Source organism: Corvus cornix, chromosome 1 (assembly GCF_000738735.6).
Source record: "Corvus cornix cornix isolate S_Up_H32 chromosome 1, ASM73873v5, whole genome shotgun sequence".
Lineage (NCBI taxonomy): Eukaryota > Metazoa > Chordata > Aves > Passeriformes > Corvidae > Corvus > Corvus cornix.
The window spans coordinates 29525403-29546865 of NC_046332.1; the positions used below are offsets into that span (position 1 = coordinate 29525403).

The 21463-nt window shown below is 38.4% G+C and overlaps 1 protein-coding gene across 2 annotated transcripts in view; it reads right to left on the bottom strand.

Annotated features, from left to right (window-relative positions):
• The window catches only part of TULP3 (TUB like protein 3), a 32376-nt gene that overhangs the window by 5121 nt on the left and 5792 nt on the right, over positions 1–21463 (bottom strand). For both annotated transcript variants that reach the window (XM_039561263.1, XM_039561257.1), the window contains exons 2-8: positions 13910–13961; positions 8946–9108; positions 6890–7066; positions 4727–4857; positions 2746–2943; positions 2121–2233; positions 1616–1730 (exon numbers count right to left, since the gene is read on the bottom strand). In XM_039561263.1, the coding sequence (XP_039417197.1) occupies positions 1616–1730; positions 2121–2233; positions 2746–2943; positions 4727–4857; positions 6890–7066; positions 8946–9108; positions 13910–13961 (949 nt within the window). The remainder of the gene's footprint in view (positions 1–1615; positions 1731–2120; positions 2234–2745; positions 2944–4726; positions 4858–6889; positions 7067–8945; positions 9109–13909; positions 13962–21463) is intronic.

Consider the following 21463-nt stretch of genomic DNA (forward strand, 5'->3'; position numbering starts at 1 on the left):
AGTGCATAAGTTTTTTGCATCTGAGGCAATAATGAGTTGAAAACTTGCTAGTGAACAAGCTTAAGTATGATAAAAGGCAAAATACCTTTGACTTGAGTTTATGTTGTCTATATATCTCCAGTTAATCTATCCATCTGAACAATGAATGACATTTTTCTTCAGGTGTTGTTATTTGTGTTTAAGAACACACCTACAATTTTCTCTCAAATCATACTGGTTTATAAATGTTTAAGAACAGACCCTGGAAGGGAAGTATTCAGCAACTATCCAAGCTTCAATCTTAAATCAAGCAGATTCTTCCAGAGTACTGAAGGAGACTGCTCCAAGTGGATTGAGTACAAAGAGCAAAGGAAAAAAGTCCTGGTACTCTCCAACTGTTCATTTAACAGTATCAGCCAAAATCCAAGGGTATATTTAAAATGTTCTCTAACAATGTCAGTGATAACCTTTAAAATTTCCAAAGACCAGTTAAAAAGCCAGAATCTTTTAGAAGTACTGAATTGATTGACAGAAGTGATACAGCTTCTCCTCACACATAAATGTATTTTGCAGACACAGACAAAGGTCTTTGGAGCTGCAACTTCTATTACTTCACTTCAAAAAAATCTAGGGACATGTATAAGAATGAGGGTACTGATTTTATTAATATTTAAACTCTACAAACTCTTTGTAGGTAAAAGTTCAGAATTCTGAAAAGCTGACTTTATATTAACTGGCTATGCTATTCTAATGCCTTGCTGTGTCCAGCTAGGTAGGAAACTGAAGAATACTATGTACAAAGAAAATATCTAGTGATACTTCTATAAACAGGCTAGTACTGGAATTATCACATCAATTTTTTCCCAAGTGCCATTAAGATCAAGAGCAAAAGCAAAAAAATTGAGATGCTGCTCCAGTAGGCTAATGCAGCTTTAAGCTTCCATTACCATACCTGTGAGTAAAGTAAAAATCCTTCCACTTGACAGCCATTGCTTTGTAGAGAACCTCAAATTTTACTCAAACTGTAGGACTGGAATATGAAACAATGTGACATGAGAACTCTCATGTAATTCTATAGTATCCACAAGTGCTTCCTCACTCTGAATCCTATACTGAGGCGATTCACAAGAGCAGAAGTCTCTAAAACAGAGCTAGTGAATCACAATTTACCTTGGAACCACATCCTTACCACCAACAAGCTGCGACTGAAATAATGCCAACTCCCTCCTATCCCTCAAAATGCTTTTGGTTCCCCAAAAACTAATTCTGCTTCACAGGGTCTTCCCAGTTCCTTCTCAGGGTCTACCAGATACCAGCTGGGCACAAGGCAGTTCCTGCTGTGGCTGGCTCCATGTAAATGATGTGCTGACTGGCCACACACTGAATAGGTCAGATAAGAAGGTCAAAAGGATGTTAGTTTGGGTGTTTCTCCCACTCCTGGCTTTGATTTTTTTTTTTTCATTAAACTTGTAAGAATTTATCTGTGAGCCCTCTGCCCCTCGTTGTATCTGGTTGAAATTGGTCACTTGGTTCCAAAGTTAAGTGGAGGAGGCTGGCAGCAGCACAATTTTGCAAGCTGTGTTTCCTCGGTAACCAGGCACAAAGAAAGGGGCAAAAAGGGAGAGGCAATACTTACATAACAAATAGCTGCAAGCTCCTGTCTTGTATGAGCCTTTTCCACTAGACTTTGTGCCTTGACTGGGTTAACTCCATGGTCATAGACTGTAAATTTGGTTCCCATGAGGTTTGACCTAATGTCAGTTTATGGAAAAACACAGAAAGAGAGGCATCAGTAGAAAGTTTTGTCATCTTCTGAAGGTATTTGTACAGCACAGCAAAACCACGGGTGTCCTGCCATCTGAATCTTCCTGTTGCCAGCTCAGTAAGGAGCTTCCATGACGTGCCCATGGTGAGCCTGTAACCTATCCCAGAAAAGCACCTAGACAATTTCTTCTCTGAGTTGCCACAGTCCATGGTAATGCTGAAGAAGGCTGCCAACCCAAGTGAACAGAGATTACATTGAGCAGAACAACCTAAGTTCGTTCTCTCTGAATTTATAACAGATTGCAAGTCATAACCACAACTCAATTAAAATTAAAAACCTATCTCAACTGTCTATAGTTTTAATCTATGGTTCTCACCTGAGTTTTCCAATGAAACTTTCCCCTTTCCGAGATAAATCAGTTGGGTCAACTGATATGAGGTAATTGGATGTTTTGCTCTTCTTTCTTTTTCTCCCCGCAAGAAGGAATGTCTGAAAATACAAAACTTTGATCAAGACTGTACTTTGTAAGAATGCAGAGGCATTGCTATCCAAACTGTTTATCTCTCCATTTCCCATTTGCATTCCCTTCTTTGTTCTGTGTTAATATTACTGTCTCCACAATTTTGTTCTCTTCCAAAGCGGCCAGCCTGAAATCCTATCCCTCCACCAGCTCACTTGGCAGTCTATATTTAATGCAACTGTCTGTTCTAGTCTCACCTCCTTTTCTTCTGGAGCAACTGAGTCTTCCTCCTCTTTTTTGACATTTAACATTTTCATACTTTTTCAATTTAATCTTTCACTGCATTATGACTTTCAAACCATAATACAATGCTAATTACATGCTAATTCCCTCCTTAGTACCTTGGCCAAATATAAGCCGTCCTCATCTGCATTGATGCATCTCCTCAGCTACTGGTTTCTTACCAGAAGCTCTCCCTTGCACCAAAAATATTCTGTGGTAGGCATACAATAGCCAAGATAATGTGTGCTGCTTCCAATACCTTTTTGTTGTCATCCCTTTCCAGATGCATGTAGTAAGTAGGGAAGAGCCCCCGGTCCATTCCCTTTTTATCTCTAGTGATTCGGCACTTGACACTAATTCCACGGGGTGCAGGGCGCAAGGCAAAATCCTCCAAGTTCTCTACTTCTCCCAGCTGTGCTTCTGCCTGAGGGGATGGACTACAGGAAGCACCTGTTTCCTGTGGGAAGAAGCATCATATTAGCAAATTAATATTAGATTAGAGTCTGGTATTCCACAAGAAAATACTGTTTGTTGAAACATAAGATACCATGTCTGCAGAAGATACTGGGGAAAGGAAGGCTAAACAAGATACCACCTGTGTTTCCTCAGAAGAAAGCAGCTGAAGGTTTTACTCTGAAGAAAGACAAGGGTCTCCAAGGGGAAAAGAGAAAAAGTACCCATTAAGCAGACATGAGTGATTTATTAGAAAGGGGGAAATAGGATGAGATGCTGAAAATATTTTAAGCAAACAACCTCTTTGCTGTTAGAACTTCAAATGCTGTGGAAAATAAAACAGTATGATAAAGCAGGACTGATGGATGCTGCAGTAAGACAGGCTGGGATTTTGTGACTGAAATGAGTGCTGAGATTATGTTGGTTCAGAACAGTAGCAGAGATGGAGTAAGCTGCTGGTGGAACCATATCAACTAAATGTTGGAAGAGCCTTAGAACAATGTGTACAGTCAGGATAGGGTCTTCAAAGGAATTAGCATTCTAATAGAAATCTGGTACAGGTCATTAAAGTAATTTTTTCTTAGAGGTAGCTGTATTCTGTGAATTGTAGCACCCAAGAGATTCCTCTTTGACTGGGCCTTCGAGATGAAGTTGCAGGTTTATCCCCATTAATAGCTACAGCCAGTAGGAAACCTGAGTGAATAGCACAGACACACACACATAGATTGGAAATTCACTAGAGGGTCTCACCCCTTCCCCCCCTTCAGCACCCACCACCCTGTATCTCCAGCAGTTTGCACCCACAGCCTAGTGTCCCAAGAAGCTGACACCCAGATGTCCTACACTACTCCCCTACTAGTGCAGAGCAACATACATACAGTCCCCTCACAAATACACTCAGACAGGTCTTTCCCACAGCATGGACTTTGAAGGGTGTCCAGCACCCATGCTCAAACCCCACGGCCTTTATTTGGTCTAGCTCAGACCCTAGGTCTTCCTGATGCTGGTCTCTTCCAACTCACTGACTAGTCCAGCACATAATTTGTCAACGTATGTATGTATATATGTATGTGTATCTCACACACACACAAAACACGTTCACACGAGAAATAGTTACAAGTGGAGTTTCAAAAGAGAGTGGGACATGCTGAAGTAATCAAGGCACAAGGCTTGGGCAGATAATCGTACTGTTTTCCAGTTGTTGACACATATCTGATGCCTTTTACCCCCTTTAATCCCTGTCTTTCCACACTTACTACTCCCTGATCCACCTTGATACCTTTCTTTTCCCTCTTAAATTCCTTCCCCCAAACATCCCACATAAAGTTTGTCCAATCCCATCACTCTCTGTTCCATTCCAAAAATTCTGTTCCCCTTTGCATCCCACAATAAATGCTATAAATCTTCAGGAAGAAATCCCTCCTATATTTGCATGGCATTTCAGAGCTTCTCTGAGTCATTCTGGTGAATTGTGCAGAGACAATGGCCCAGTCTGTCTCCTTTAAGGGTAATAGTGCTGACTCACTGTGTTCCCCTAGTCACTGATTAGGCTCCTTAGGATCTTCCACCCACAATTGTTCCTTTGATCATTGCTATGTCTTTATGTTTAACTCAATGTCCCTTCAGTCAGATAACCTGACAATCTTGACCTTCCCTCTGCTCTCAGGGAATAATACTGCTGGCTACTGTACTTGCAGCTACTATATTTTAAGCCAGTGCTCCAGGGCTTAGCACTAAAATCAAGCGTGTGCCTAGTGCTTATAAGAAATGGATTTCAAGACACTTACTGCAAAAGACTTCTCGCTGGATGCAGAACTAGGCCTCTCAGATTCAGGGTATGGTGAATGAGATACTGGTCTCTTACTAGCTTCTTCCTCTTCTGTGTCCTCCTCATCAAAATTCAAACTGCCTGAAATTCCTGTCAGAACACAAGATCAAACATAATCTCTGAAAGAAGGTGTCATGAGTTCATGGCATCACTAATTCATATATGACTCTTGAATACCTATTCACACTCAATTTCTGTTATTTCAACTGCTGATTTTCTTCATGTGCTATATCTCTTCCTGAGCCTTGTAATTCAAATTCCTACTGATATTTTGCATCAGTCACTGTGCAGATGATCAAGCAGCTGTCAGGCCTTTATTAATATGGATTTTACATGATATTCCATGACGTAAACATATTGCTTAGTTTATGTTGTCATTGAATTAATTTTGCCTATTTTTATGCAAAAAAGTCCTCCGTGTCTTAAGAACAACAATAAAAGGAAATCCAGATCAATATGCTGACACCTATCCTGTAAGTTGGACTCTCTGGAGTTTACATCCTTTACCATTACCCCTTAGTCTCACGCACACTGAAACAGAATATGCCAATTTTGCAGTAAGAGCCCCTCCTGCTCTTACATCAGCACCAAAAACTCAGGTCCATAAATACTAATAACGACTTGAGTACTAAAACTGAAGCACAGACTGAGAAGTTTCAGGACGTCTTTAATCTTAACCTAAGCATAGCCATGTAGAGATGACTGTGGGTATATAACTAAAATAACTGCATAAAAACATTTAAAAAGAGCCTCTGTACACGTCACTGTTTGGTGTGTCCTTCCACTTGGAACTGCATCATCAATTGGACATTAGGAAGAAGTTCTTCACAGAAAGGGTGATTGGGCATTAGGAAGGGCTTCCCAGGGAAGTAGTGGAGCCACCGTCCCTGGAGGTGTTTAAGAAAAGACTGGATGTGGCACTCAGTGCCATTGTCTAGGTGACAACGTGGTGCTAGGTCATACGTTGGACTCGATGACCTCAAAGGTCTTTTCCAACCAAATAGATTCCGTGATTCTGAGATTTCTTCTGTGATTCTTTTATTTAATTTGGCTGTAGAAAGGAAATGTACATAAAGCATTACAGAAAATGAACACAGCCTGCTAAACGGAATCATTTTCTGAGAACAAATATTATAACAATGCTCTGAAATGGCACTGCAGAGAAGGGGCACTGATGGAAGTCTCAGATAAAACAGAAAAATCCAGTCTTAACAACCTGTCAGTAAACTTCCCAAAGGACGTTTAGGAAGAGGAAAGGCGTTGACCCCTAGTACTCCAGCCAATTTCAAAATTCACTGTTTATATTCTACCTCCACTAATTTCCCCTGAAGTTACTGGATATTCTCTCCTGTTTCCTTTTCTAACTCTTGTGTAATGTTGCTATCTGTAGGTAAGCAGCTGTGGCATCTGACAACTGGATGAGAATACCTCTGTATGTGATAGTACCTCAATACATGCAGTGTACTGGAAACATTCTGGGAGACAAGCTCTGCAAAATAAAAACAAGCTGTATACTAAATTAAACACTAACCATTATTTTGCTGCAAAATGCTTAGGCTGCATGCAACAAAAAGAGGTTTCCTGTAGTACTGTCAGCAACTTAAGATACTTGGCAGACAGAGCTTGACACTCCACTAGGAAATTACTCAATGGGATATAACTATTGAATATATAACTCAAAAACTGCTGATTGTGACAGCCTCTGACTCAGAAAAAAACACCTTTCCTGTTAGTCTCCTGAAGAGTTAAATCATGGCATTTACTGAAGGGTCCTGCTGTTGTGAAAATATTCAAGCATTTTACCAAGATATAACATATCTGGAATAAAAATACCCCAAACTTTACCAAAATGTGGTATATCATTTTGTCAGCAATTTCCTTGGAAAGACCAGAAATTATACAGCACATTGAGAAACCCTTAAAATATACCTGGTATGGTTCGAATAATATCAGGAAAAGGAACTGCAGCTCTGCACTTCCACATGCAGTAGAATCTACTAGCTCTTTTAAAAGTGATATCCTGCAGACATTTATTTCATGATTCCTCATTTTTTAATGACACTGAAATAAAGTTATAAAAGAAGAGCGCCAAAAAAGACATTTGCCCATTATTAACTCTTACCTCGTTTCTGTAATATTTCTTGCAGATCTGGTTTGCCTGCTGTGTCTGTTGCAGCCTCTCCCTCATTTTCCTTATCTGCATTGTCTTCTGGTTTGGTAGATCCAGCAGACAGAGTTTGGAGCTTGGTCCCCAAATCCTGCACTTCCGATTTCAGGAAAGCAGCTGGTCCATCAATGCCTGCAGACCAAAATGAAACAGAATTCTAAAGTCTGCTTTTCATGGCCAAAGATACATCCCAGGATGGTGGCTCTTTTCATCTTCCCTTCCTCTAGAATCCCTTTAAAGTACTGAAATACACTTGTTCAGTTTTTGTCAGAAGGCTTGGGAGGAATCAGACCTGACTCTGGTACAGACTGCCTATTACTTTAAACGTATCACAGTTATCAGTTTCTCCCTATTTAAATATAGTGATCGTGTCTACCTGTCTACAAGGGCTTAAGCAATTAAAACAAGTTATATTTGTCATGCACATTGATAGTTTTCAATTTATTTACAGGCATCTCCCTTATTTTTTTTTCCTTCTTCTTGTTTGTTCGGTCCTGTGCCAGCGGGTACTCTACAGTGAGCATCACAAATCAATTCGATAAAAGCATCTATAGCCGTAGACAGAAAAAAACCCTATCTTTTGGTTAGAATGAAATGTCCATTTTTAAACCATTCAACACAGCTGTGTACCACACCTTCCAACTGGTGGAGGCATCTTGATGTCAGGGTCTGGCATAACTCTTTAATATGTGGCACACAATCCAGCTTTGGATTTCTTGTTTTCCCACTGTTTTCCTTCTTAAAACTTTACTGCTTTATCTAGGCATTGTATTTCTGACAGGTTTACTGCTGTTATCACTTATTAACAGGATTTGTTTGCAGTGAGGAAGCCTCAGAACTATGGAAGGTAGTGAGTGAGCAGTTAAGCTTTCGTTTGAGTATTACTGAAGACTTCTACCTTACAAGTTATACCAATCTTATCTCTCATTCTCTTCCTGACTTGAAAGTGTCTTTTAACAGAAGCTTTCTTATACCTGATTTTAAACACATAAATGCTACCATAAACATCACCACTTTCCTTCCTATGATCCCGAAAGGCATCTGGTGAAAAAGAAAAATATTCAAGAGAGAAGGGACAACATAGTTCCAAATGTGATCTTCAAACCAGATAATAGCCATTTGTTTGGGGGTTTAAAATTCTACTGAGCCTATTAATTTGCTATCAGTACAATGCTTGTATTATAACACCCTGCAATAGCACACAACTCAAAGCCTTAGAATGTTTCCCATTACTTCCTTGATAGACTGATGGGATGCTGGGTCTCATAAACAACATCCTGACACTTCCACTGGAATGTAAGGATTTCATTGCTGCTCTTTTTATCTCCTTGTGACATGGGAGTCTTAAGGCTCTCCCTACTGCATTTCTTTTCACTTCTAAAAGAATGGTCACTATTTTAGTGTAATGTTTTGAGGCCACCAAGTTACTGCCTTTGGCCCTGATAGCACTTTGTGCTTTTCACTTTGTGGACCACTATAGCTTGTTTTGTCATGTTTCAGTTGTCTCAATGAAGCCCACAGAAAACAACAGGTGAAGTAAAAGCCATCAAGAACCTAACATAGTGCTTGTTTATCATTCAGTCATATGCAATCTTGAGATGGAGTATGCCATGACACCATAAGGAAAAGTACAAGCAATCACTATTGAATTCTTTTCTTTTCTTTATCTTACACCTTCAGAAGATTTTCTTACTTTGGATTCATATATCCCTACCTTTATAGAAGTTCCCAGCCCATTTCTGCAGTTCTTCTAGCCTAACCCAAGGAAGAGATTACTCAAGGGCACGTGAGGATTTCCAGCTGTCACAAAAATCAAGGTGAGATTTTTGTTTGCTTTTGCAGTCTAGTATTGCTCAACCATACTGTACTACAGTTCAACTTCTGCATAAAAAAAGGTATGAAATCAATCTTATCACTTGACCCCTACCACAGCAACGTAGGTGCTCATCTGTGGCATAATGCATGCACTGGGATTTTGGGGAACATTGTTGCAATCAGGTTGATTATTTACCATGTAAAACAACATCACTGTGGACAGGGGTAGGAGTTTCTACTAAAGGAGTCTGCTCCTCGCACCCTTTGGGCTTTGACCTACGCAGCTTGGCCTCAGGATTTGGCTGTACCATCAGTGGATCGAGACGTTTCTTCCTCTGCTTCTTCTCTAGAAGGGCTCTCTGTGGAATAAAAAAAAGCAGGAAACAGATGGGTAACCACACCTAGAGAGGCAGAATCCATGCCTCAGCCATTGGCAGTGACACGTCCCTGATCAGAATCTCAAATAAACCTGAAATATTCTTGCAATCTCTTACAAAAATCCTAGACACAGATATCACTGTGGTTTTGGAGCAAAATACTGCCTTTGATTCTCCATGAGAGTTTGACATGGACACCTACTTATTTTCTGACCTGAGACTACCAGTTAAATCCCTTCACCCAGTCTAAACTGCAGCAGTCCTTAACACAAATAGACAAAGTCATCCATAATCCAGTATGAAACAGTCAGGACTTGAAAAAGGAAAAGGTTTTTGTCTCAAAAGCTATCATTTTATAGGGAGAACTTAAAACAAATAGCTCCCAGAAATCAATGCTGAGAGATAAGACTTAAAGGGGAGAGACAAATAAATAACAGTAATTATAACAAGAACGATCCACTAAAACCAAATTTCATCTATCTTGCAAAATTTTTCCATATAATTCAGGACTGAAAGGAAAGACTGGTAAGTCCAAATGCTAAAAAATAAAACATTACTTCTCCAAGATACATATACATTTGATATTTATGATTTCTTACTCAATGAGAATAGAAACAACTTCTAGACTTAAATCAGGGCAAAAAGGAGCATGGTGCCATTTTAAAGACAGACATGCTTAGTCCTTAAAAACAAAGATGATGCAGAAGGAAAAATCATATTCTAATATTCTGCACCATTACACAAACAATGTGCAAGCTCCTTATAGTAGATGCAGTTTATCCATGACTGCTGCTTAGGTACCTGAACACCCCTGAAAGTTGTTTTTGATGACAGAAACCATTTCTCCATCAAATTATTTTCAGTCTCAATGCACCCACCAGACAAACAATTCATCAGTACCAACAATTCAATCCACTTGAGACATAGACATCTTTGGAGCCCTTTCCTCTCCCATTATTCTTTTTCTCTTGTTGGCTCTTTCCTCTCCTATTAGTCTTTTTATCTCAAGTGAGATTAGTTTCTCAGGCAACCTCTCCCCAAGGAATTCCAACACAACTCAGCCCTTGATTCTTTATTCTGTTTTTTTTTTTTTTACTTATCTAAAAGAAAAAAAAAACAACCAAAAACCCAAACACCCAAAACCCAAACAAAACCTCAAATCCAACACACAATCAAACAAACAAACACAACAAAAAACTTGAAACAAAATTACTTTCTCTATTTAAATTCAGAATTACCCTTCGAAGAATGGACTGCAATACAGGTAGTGTGTGCTATTGCAGAATTATTTGCAAGTATTATCCTGCAGACCAAAAATTACATAGAATTCCAAAGAGATTATCATACTGGTCTAGAATAAGAAAATAAAAATAAGCAGTAAATTTAAATTCTTAGAAGTTGCTAATTACGAATGTGTTTTCTAGGAAGGTAGTCAAACCTTTCAGAAGAATTTATATTGGTTTGTGTTGCTTATTTATTTTTTTAATTAATGCTGAGGAAAAGCAAAAAAATGTCACGATAAGTTTATAATTCTCCAAAAGAGAGAGGAAAAACAAGAATCAAAACATTATACTTAGAATAAGGATTTGAGAAAAATTGTTGTCAAGGCTTCTCTACTTGACAAATAGGCAAGAAAAAAGAAAAAAAAAAACCCAAAAAACAAAACAACAAAAAACCCCTAACAACAACAAAACAAAAAAACTAAAACCAGCAAAACAGACATACCCTAAAGGCAGTAAGAAAATAAGATAAATATACAGCTACTGTTAGAATGCAAAACTGAGTTTGGGATCAACATAGGATATAATAATTTCAATCATTATTTAGTGGATTATTCCATTAGATATGTTTTTTTAAAACATTTCACTGCTCACCAGCCTAGATTTTAATTATTATTATCATACATTGTGTTACATCAAACCAATCCAATAGGATCAGCTTATATTGAAACAAAGTTTACTGCTGGTAGATGTGACTGAAATTCTTCCTTTCTTGAAAGAACCTCAGGATAATCAAAGTGACAAAACTTGATAGTAATTTAATTTTTCTTTAAAAGGCTTCTCTTTACTACTTTGCTTACTGAGATGCAAAAAATATCTGCAAGTCCACTGCAGGACAGCAAATAGTAGTTCATTTTCTCTCCATACGGTGGCAGAGCAGCCTGCCCTTCAGTCCCATGTATTCCCGGCCATATTCCACTAAGGAAGTAGAAAAAGGAAACGGCTTTTTGTTTCATTTTGTCTACTAATTAGCTTTTTCCTCCAGCTCTGTGTTACAGTAAAAATTCATGTAATATTACTACATAACATGTAGATAATTCATGAACAGAACACACAATCCATTAAATAAGCAACAGATACTAATTATCGTGATTTGTTCAGGATTTTGTGAACTCCACGCGTTAAATACTTCCAGAAACACCACAGAAAACCACAACATCAGAATATAGGATGACTAGAGGATCACAAAGCTCCTGTTCAAATGAGCTTTCAAAAAATCAGATGAGAATATCTAGTGGACTACTAAGACAACTTAGTTTAGTGTTCTCTTTCTCCAGCTGTGATGGCAGGAAGATGATACACAGCAAAGTTCCAACCACTCCAGCTTTGACGGTGCAATCCTGCGCTATTTATTAGTTGGTATAGTCCTAACCCTAGTAGGCCATGCAGGATGGATCCTAGCTGTTCCAAGGGAGCATCCTCTCCTCTCCCAGCTGCCCCTGAGCTCACGCTGGGGCAGCAGTGACGATGCCAGTGACGGCGGCATCAGTGCAACTCCACGCCAAGAGTAACGCACCACACCAGGTGCATTCAGAGACACGCCAGGCTTCGTGCTCTCCCTGCACAGCGAGATGGCAGCATTGCACTCGGAGCTGCAGATGCCTCAGAAGACTCAAAAATCTTCCACTAATGAGGAAATAAGCACTGCCTGAGCAACCACATGCTCTTGCCTCAAGGAAAAGGCAGTAGTCCAGGAGAAAAAAGCATCCTGGCAGGCACAGCTGGCCCACAGATGGATCTTGATGTCATGCACTATTATAAATAATATTTTACTGCAATTACAGTGTTTCCAAACCCATCATAAAGATGGATGCACAGGCATGTCTCTGCTATGGCTTACTACAGATTCTGTGTATGACCAGAGATTCTATACATGATCCTGCTGGATTAAAACATTTTGCATTTTTTTAGATTCCATTTCCTATAAATGTTTATGAATAATTAATCAAGCAGGGCATCAGCTACAACCAGCAGCAAGTCCATATTTGGTAGTGATTTCTTATTGACCTCTGTTTCTTCAGAAGGCACAGTACTATTCATGTAAAAGTAGACTTTAAAAGTTAATATTCACACCTAATTATAAAATCCTAAATTAGATACTGTTAGCACTTCTCAACAAATCTCATTTGCAAAGGGCAGGGTGTTAAAATATATTTAGTGAAATTTTCTAGCTGTTGCTTTTGCAGATGATTGCAATCTCAACCATATCCAAGAAAGATGGAAACAAATTAGCAAAAGGGAACTAATTATTCAAACTGACCTCTTCACGATGCAACTGACAGCTGCTCTGAGGGAATTCCACCCAGCCCAGAGGTTTTATTTTGGAGGAATAGCCATGCATCCCCATCGCAAGGCCTGACACTAAGCAAACACTGATTGCAGTACCCAGCACTAGGAGACAGTGATTATTACCAGCCTATGACCCAAGACCAGTCCTGAAACGGACCCTGAGGTTCGTCACCAAGCAGTCAGACCACCCTTAATTTTGGAACTTCTTACCAAATGGCATTTGACACTAAGTGCTCTTTTATAAATTATTTGAATTAATTCTATTTTTTAATAAATTGTTTGTTTGTTTCTAAACAAGTGTCACTTTCTAGTCTACAGATAAAGGACTATCCTATCTTCCACATATATAGCCAAAGACAAATTTTACCTCTTGACTCTGAAGTGTTTTAGGTAAGTGCCTATAGACCCAGATAATGTTGGTATTAAATTTAGTGTCTGAAGTCCGAGCTTGACAAACTCGGACTACAAATAATGCCCAAGTTCTTGTAAAGAGGTTTATTACCCACTGCAACAGTTCCCTGAAGACTGCTGTGTCTGGATTTAAAGATTGTCAGCTGAGAAAGCGCCTTCCTAAAAACTATAATTTGAACAAGATGAGTTAAATGCAAGACAGTGATCTGTGGTCCATGTGAAATGGCCAGCTAGAGAATCGTAACAGTCTCATATCTTCTAATCTATTTATAAGCATTTGAAATTTCACAGAGAAAAAAATATTAAGGATGGATACTTTATTGCTTTGAAGAACATGGTAATACAAGCATCCAGCAAACAGCACTTCAAAAACTGAGACCTATAGCCTAATAATTGACCCATGCTTGGCTGTAAATATTTTCATTGTAGGAAACAAAAAGAGGTCGAAAGAGGCTGGAAATCCTTCTCAACAAGAGTGTTAAAGAGATCATTCTATAGGTTGGTGAAACTGTTCCTTTGATGCCTAAAATGGGTAATTGCCTGCAGTCTTCCTGTCTATTGATTTATTCCTGCACTCTAGCGACTCAATCCCAATGGAATAAGAGAACATATGAAAAATAAATTTATTGAACACACCAAGTCTACAAGCCATGGCAAGGTTGACTTGAACTAACAAAAACTATGAAAATCTTCAAAGTTCTTTCAACCACCCATTTTTAGCACTTCACCCCCATTTCTCAAGTCTCTAGAGGCCTGTTTGATTTCCTATACTTATTTCTACTAGCTTCAGCACTATCATTTACCTGATTCTGTAGTTTCAGCTGTCGTAGTTTCATGCTTTCATCCTCAAAGATGCTGCGAAACCAAAATAGGCAAAATAATTAATTATTGCTATTAAACAGTTTGCATTACAAGAGCATAGGATATTCTCAGACAACAACTTCACCATCAAGTCTTAAAAATGACTATTACACATTACTTCCATCTCACAAGAAGACCAAGACACAAGGTATTAAAAATAAAACATACTTCACATTCTGTCATAAATAAGACTGAACTCTAGTTTAGTCCCCTTACTAAACCATTCTGGAAAGATTTTGAAAGCACCAAAGGCTTCATTACTGGTAGATGGATTACAAACCTCTATTGAGGTGGGGCTAGGAGACAATTACACCTAAAGGCTTAAAGCAATTCAGATCGATTCAGTAAAGCCCCTGCTCCTTCATAGGATACCCGATTCTAAATTAACTCAGTTTTGTCCTGGAGTCAAACCTAAATCATTTTCTCTTCCTGCCAGACATTCTAGAACTACTGTTAATACCTGAGAGAATCTGTACTTACAACAGCTGACATTAATTCCTAAAGGTAAAAAAATAATGATTTCCCTATTTCAGTATTTTATAGATAACCTTCGTAAGAACTCTAATTTTTTGTTCTAAGTTGTGTTCCATGTAGACTTCCTATTTCCTTTTGTATGATAATGAATTATTACATAAAATGCAATTTAGAGCAGTTAACCCCACAAAGGGGAAATGTTAATTGACTATTAAGCACATATTCTGATGACCACAGTTGTGCTCTTTCCTTCAAAACAGCTTTGACAAAGATCTCTCCGGAAGTGAGAAAGCACCAGGAAGAAGATACTTAATGTGGGAAACAGACAAACATTATATATTTTATTAATAGCATGCAGAAAAGCAGGGCAAGCCACAATTTCAATTTAAACAGGAAATTCTCTGGTCTAGGTATCCATAAATGTCCAATGACGTGAAGTCATGAGCTGGCAGCCAGTGCTGAATATAACCCTAACAAGGAAAACCAGAGATGGAGAGAGACAGACAGAGGAGAGGTGGGGTTTCTGCAAAACACATGCCATGGAAATTGGATTACAGCACACAGAGCTAAGGAGAGAAGAAAAGCCTCAGAGTCCCCTTACCCCCTAGCAAACCCACATTTGACTCAACTTCAGGCAAGCAGATGACAGATCAGAGGTCCTTAAAGACAGACTACCCCAGACAACACAGGCTCTGCTCTGGAAGGTTGAAACATGCAGAAAGAGTTCTGTATATACACATCATATATAACAACTTATGTACTCTAAAACTGACTAATTGTCCAACTAGGAGTATTTTAAAGCAAGTTATGACTGCCATTGCTTTTTTATTCCACAGTTTCCTTATTTCTATACTTTCTTTTCCTAATGCATTTGAAGTGTCACATAACAGGTCTAAGACCCTGAAAAACATCATTTCTAAAAACTGATGTTACTCCTCACACAGGCCTGTAATACATAGTGTCTTGGATTCAAAGGCAATGGAGGGCCTAGAAAAATTAGTGTCCTTCTTGAATAGAGGTGCAGAGCTTTTGTGCATCCCCAAAGCAACAGTTACAGTAATGCAGTCATCTTCACTTGAAAACAGCCACAACTCAAGAAAGAAACAAGCAGAAGCACACCTACTACTACACATCTACTGAGTGCAGCACAATATACAACAGTTGTCACATGAAACTTCAGCATAAAAGGTGACATGCTTATTCTTTATAGCATAGGTGATGGAAAAGGCCATCTTTAGCAAAGTTTGAAAAACAACTGAAAGTTCCACTTAAAATATTCATGACAAAAAAAAAAAGAGAAAACAACAGGGAAGGGGAATATTCCTTTTCTTCTCATACACCTACTGACTTAAGAAATTGATGACATTTGTTAACCGCAATCGAGAGTTTGTTATAAAGCAATCTATGTATCTGCAATGAACAGCAGATTTACAGACAAGTTCTGAGGGACACCATAAAGGTGTCCTGTGTAGATACAAGCTGCTGTCAGTGGTTTTGTTGCTTTTCCTAACAGAAAATGTATCCCCAAACAATTTGAGTCTCTTCTTCAGAAAATCAAAAGAAATAAACAATACCACTTTAGGAAATAAGTTTACAGGGTTTCCCTTCTACCTGGAAGATGACAAAGTGCCAAAATGGTAGGATTCACATACATACCTTGTGGAAATCTTCAGTGAAAATTATTTACTTCGTATATTAAATTGCTTTCTACCCAGACTGAAATAAAGTTACATAATGTATCAGGAGCATAACACAGACTACACAGTGCTTCCACTCTGGCCACTTAAATGACACTCAAACAAAGATTCTAACGGGGCACAGAGCTTGATAAAGCAAAAAGACAACAAAGTGTTCTCTCTTACAATTTAAACACAGACCAAAATTGCCGAGTAGCAGGCAAAACAAAATGAAAGAAACCATCAATGCTTTCCATTTTAAAGTGCAAGGATTCACACAAGCAGTATAATAAAAAAACTAAAGTCATGAGCAATATGGCACTATAAATAGTAGCTTAAGAACACCAATATCACACTATTTTTATTTACTGCTCCTGCAACCTTTCTTCCAGCACTTCGTCATTATGAAAGTGTAACATAATAACCAGTCAGAAAAAAGCTTCCCACACTTCAAACCTTTTTCTACCCCCCACAGCAGGGCTGGCGTTATTACGACCTTTAACAGGAAAAGGCTACGCCAGAGTCCCTCCCACAGCTGACCACTAAGGAATGTAAGTGGTGTGCTAATCCAGCTGCAGGCTTCAAACAGGAATCCTTCTTCAGCTAGACTGACAACACAGATCAGTGCTCTTTGGACATGCCCACACCAAACCATTGTGCTCTTTGCCTTGTTGTTCTGTTTGAAGGGTTTATATGCAATAAGAAGAATTAAATATCCATCAGGAACAGGAAAAAGAAGCAGAATTTCCACAGCTACACCACCACAGCTCAAAACAGGGAAAAAATCCCAACCACCAAACCAGTTGCCCATTTACCTTTGATAAATAAGAACTGAAAATTTTCAAGCAGTCTGTAACAATGTCCTCTCCCCAACCAGTGCAGCACGAGACCCTGCCCACAGACCCCACTGCTACACTTGCCAGAATCCACCTACAATCCAACTGGAGCTGCATTACAGGTAACAGACACATGCCACAGAGAAAGGAAAAATTACCCAGAACCTAACATACAAGGAAAGACTACTGATAATCCAGGATACAGAATAAAAATGAGAGTTGAAAAGCAACTATTTAATAAAACATGACAAATGGCAAGACGCAAAGGGGTTCACAGATTTGACACAGACCAACATGGAGCAAAAAGTTTTATTTTCAACTGGTAGCATCTCAAATTCCTACTGAAATCAGAATCAGCCTGGTTTTCCTTTCATAATCAGAAATTAAAGTGTTGTAACAGGGGCATGCAACGAATTTATTATAAATGTATTTGGTCTTTCCTAACCATTTTCAGAATAGTAAACAACCACAATGAAGACATAACTCACTAATTATTTAACAGATATTCATATATGCAATTGAAGCTTCCTTTTTGTGCAGTTTATTTTCCTTTCTGTAAAAAAGGCACACTACATCTGTTGACAGTTCTTTCAGAATGGACATATTTTCCAGTAACACTGAAATTTTGGCATTACAAACTGTGGATAGGCAGAGTTAACACTCTCATTGTTTTCATTGCAGCTTGTCTGTGTTCCTGAATATGCTGTACTTGAAAAAAAAAACCAAACCAACCAAAATACTTACGTTCTAAGCACTTGGCAATAATTACCATTGAATCAGCCAAACACAAACTCACAGTATAATCCAACTCTGAGAATAACGAAAAACCCTGATATTAAAGCAGAACGTAGAAAAGCAATCCACCAGCCTGAAAATGTTCTTCCATTCTGCCCAAGGTCCACACAAGAGAAAGGACTCTGAAGAATTTGTTCAGCAGAAAGCTGAACAAATTGCCCAAGGACTGGAAAGTGCACCTCTTAGCAAGATTTCAATGCATTCTACAGTTTATTCAAAACAAAATCAATGCACTCCACTGTATTACATGGATTTGAGGGTACAAATGACATTGATGAGAGAGAAGACAATAAAATCCAGACATAAATAACTGAATCTAAACAAATTCAGACTGCAAATAATTTTTTTATTTAACACTGTGACTAATTAACCATTAGGATAACTCATGGAGCTGTGGATTTTCAACAGCAAACAGCAGGTTTTAATCAAGCTTGAATATTATTTTACGTTAAAAGTTGTTGTTGTAGACTAAGGCTATGGTTTACCTCCTATTTCAGGCATGGTTATCCCAGATGGGAGAGCTAAGCATTCTTCTTTCAAGTTATTTCAATTAAATCCCCTTTATATACTGACTATTGAAGCTAAAAGGAGGCAAAAAAAGAAAAAAAAGATTGTCTTTATCATGGACTAGTTTTGAAAGGAATTGACTGGCTGCAGTTGTGAACGAGAGGCAATAAGCAGAGAAAGGAAGAAAAGCCACAGGAAAGAGCAGCCTGTAGAGACAAAATGTTCTGCATGACTGAGAATTTACTGGAAAGACAGATGTGAAATACATTAAACAAAGGAAAACACCATGATAGTTTTCCCTGCATTCAACAAAATGTACATTCTTCATATTCCACTATAGAAATACTGTACTCAGTTTCTCCTCCTAAACAAACAACGTAGCAAAGCCTTGAAGACTTAAAACTTTCCCAGATAAGCCAAATCTATCCTGCAATTCAATTAGCTGAAGGTTTGGTAAAGAAAAAGTAAGGTTGGCTGCCTCTTTCAGGAGGAAGGCCAGACTAGCTGCCAGAAACAGACCCCACTCCAACTTTAAATGAAAATCTGACCCAAGAGAAGGAAAGATAGAACAGTTAAAAGGCAAAACAAGCTAAGTATCTTTATAGCACATACCAGCACTCTATATGCACTCAAATCTTGGTGAGAAAAACTTAGGAAATTTTACCTGTTTGTGCACAGCTCTAGGGAAGGTATTAAAGTTTCAGATCGTCCATAGTTGGGCAGAGAGATTCAGGGAAAGTGTTCAGCAGAAACTTCCAGGTCATTTTAAAGTGAACTAGATCTTGAGTTTACTGTGCCTTGTTGCAAACAAGCTTGATAATTTTGTATCAGTCTGACAAAGAAATCCTTTTAATAAACAGTCTTTTGATACTAGTGGGAATATGAACCTATATATTAATAATCAAGATCCTTAAATTTTTAATTGTTTCCATTGCTCTCCTTTTTTTAAACGAGTTTCAAGGCACAATAACATCATTTTGGTCCACAAATTTTCCCAACTTTCCAATATCTCATGTTCCATTTCTCACTCTACAGAGGACTGCTTCCATTAAGAGTCTTACAAAGCTCATGTAATTCCTTTTTCCTTTGGAGGACAGTTTATTAATGTGGTAGCAGCAGTTATGCCTCTCAGCAATACTCTCAGAACTTAAAAATGAGGGAATGGGAAGAATGTGGCTTGTGGCCCACATCTTCATCCACTAGATTTTATTTTTAGCTGTAGAAGTGCAAGTAAAAGCAACTTCAGTAAGAAACGTGGAGTCAGCTGGTGTGAAAGTGTTTTCAAACTCTCAAGCCTCCAAAAACTTTCTTGGGGATTATTCTCATCTGAACTACAGCTATGAAAGAAAACAGAAGCTGTAGAAAAGACATTAGTTGAAGGATTCTTATCTTTTAAAAGCTATATTCCAAACAAAAATTGCAATACTGTCTCTGGAAACTGGTTGAGGAACAAAATTTATCTGTAATGCACCTTCCAGTCCACAAAAGGGCAGAGTCCTGACACAGCTATAATTGCACATTTTTGGGAAAATGCATAGCATACCATCCAAAAGAGTGAAGATTACCAAATTTTTCTGCCTTCCCCAAGACAGAAGAGTGGGGGGTTTTGGCAAACACAGGATATTCTTTCCTTCATAATTCATTAGCAGTAAGTCTTCTAAAAGTAAACTGATCTGCTGCAAGTCAGCCATAAAATGCCACACCTATTTCTAAGCAGCACAGCTGAAGTTGCATCACCATTTTGTTAAATTATTTTCAAGCAGCTGATACTTCAGTAAGGGCAAGTTTTAGTGCATCTGCCTTTTTTACAGAAAGAATCCTCTCCCAGTGAAATCAGTTTGACCTTTGATCCCTCCCCACCCCAAGAAACACTAATGCCAATAGAATACTGTTTTGAGAAAGGGTTCACAAAATTTATTTGGGAAATTTTTCACGTACTGAACATATTATGAGAACAACAAGATGGAAAGAGTGAACACCTAGTTTCGGAAGCAATTCTGAATGAGTGAATAAAAGACTGTCTTGATTTGCTTAAGTATAGAAACTGTGTCCCACATAATACAGATTGAATAAGATTTATCTCAGAATATTTGAAAATAGGTATAAAATGAACCAATAAGAACAATAAACTCAACTGCCAGACCAGTGTGGATTGAGGGAGCATCTAGAGACAAGCATTGATATCTGTATGTCCTACTTCAATTCAAAATAAACCTGCATCCTCTAGGCACTACATATTCCTGCCTGTAACTTGTACCAACTACCTGAACAATTTACAACTTAAAGATCAATTTACAATTTTAAAAAGATCCTAAAGAAACAAAATGCAAGCTAATCCTTTAAAACTTCTGCTTCTACCTGCCGTCGGGCTTAAAAATGGAATTTTAATGTGAAATTATCAGATACTTTTCTTTACAGCCACATAGATCAGAAGCATATTAAAAAATAACCCAAATCAAAACACCCACCATCTGCCCTTCCCCACCCCTCCCCCAAAAAAATCCCTGAAAAAGTTGGTGCTCTGAAGAATATATGTATATTCTTTTTGTGTATCTATATGTATATGGATATGTTTCACCTGTATTGTGGCAAAACAGCTGCCCCAAAAACTTGTAGCAACAGGAACAATGTGCTGAAGAAAGGAATTTGAGGGGCACACGCTACAATCATTCTTTTGTTATAAAACATTAACAGGTCACTAATTATTTTTGTTGGCTAAACCCACACAAGGAGTGAATTTAATCCAAGCCTATCCTTGCAGCACTATGTTTTCCATACTTGCATCCATTTTGGGGTGACTGTTCACATGCCAAATGTAACTAGGTAAACAATGATGCAGTTTAGTACTGACTGACCACAGCCAAGTCAATGGAGAAAAGAGGATTTATCAGTGCAGGTGACACAAGTTTCTCTTTTCTTTACAGTACTTGTTCCAGTGATTTTGTAAGGTAAAATGGAACTGTGCAGGCAAGGTAAAATGACCACTCAAAGATCACACCTGTCTTCAGTTTCAAAATGGTATCTGTGGAAGCACAAAACCAACCCCTGTATAAAATTACCATCTCAGAAGTGCAGTGGGACATACTCTGCACTATTACACACCCGCACAAACACACCCCCAACAAGGAAGAATTAATATTCAGGTGGATTAAACAGGAACCTGCTAGTAAAGCGACAGCATATGGGAAACAAAAGGTCCCTAGGAGAA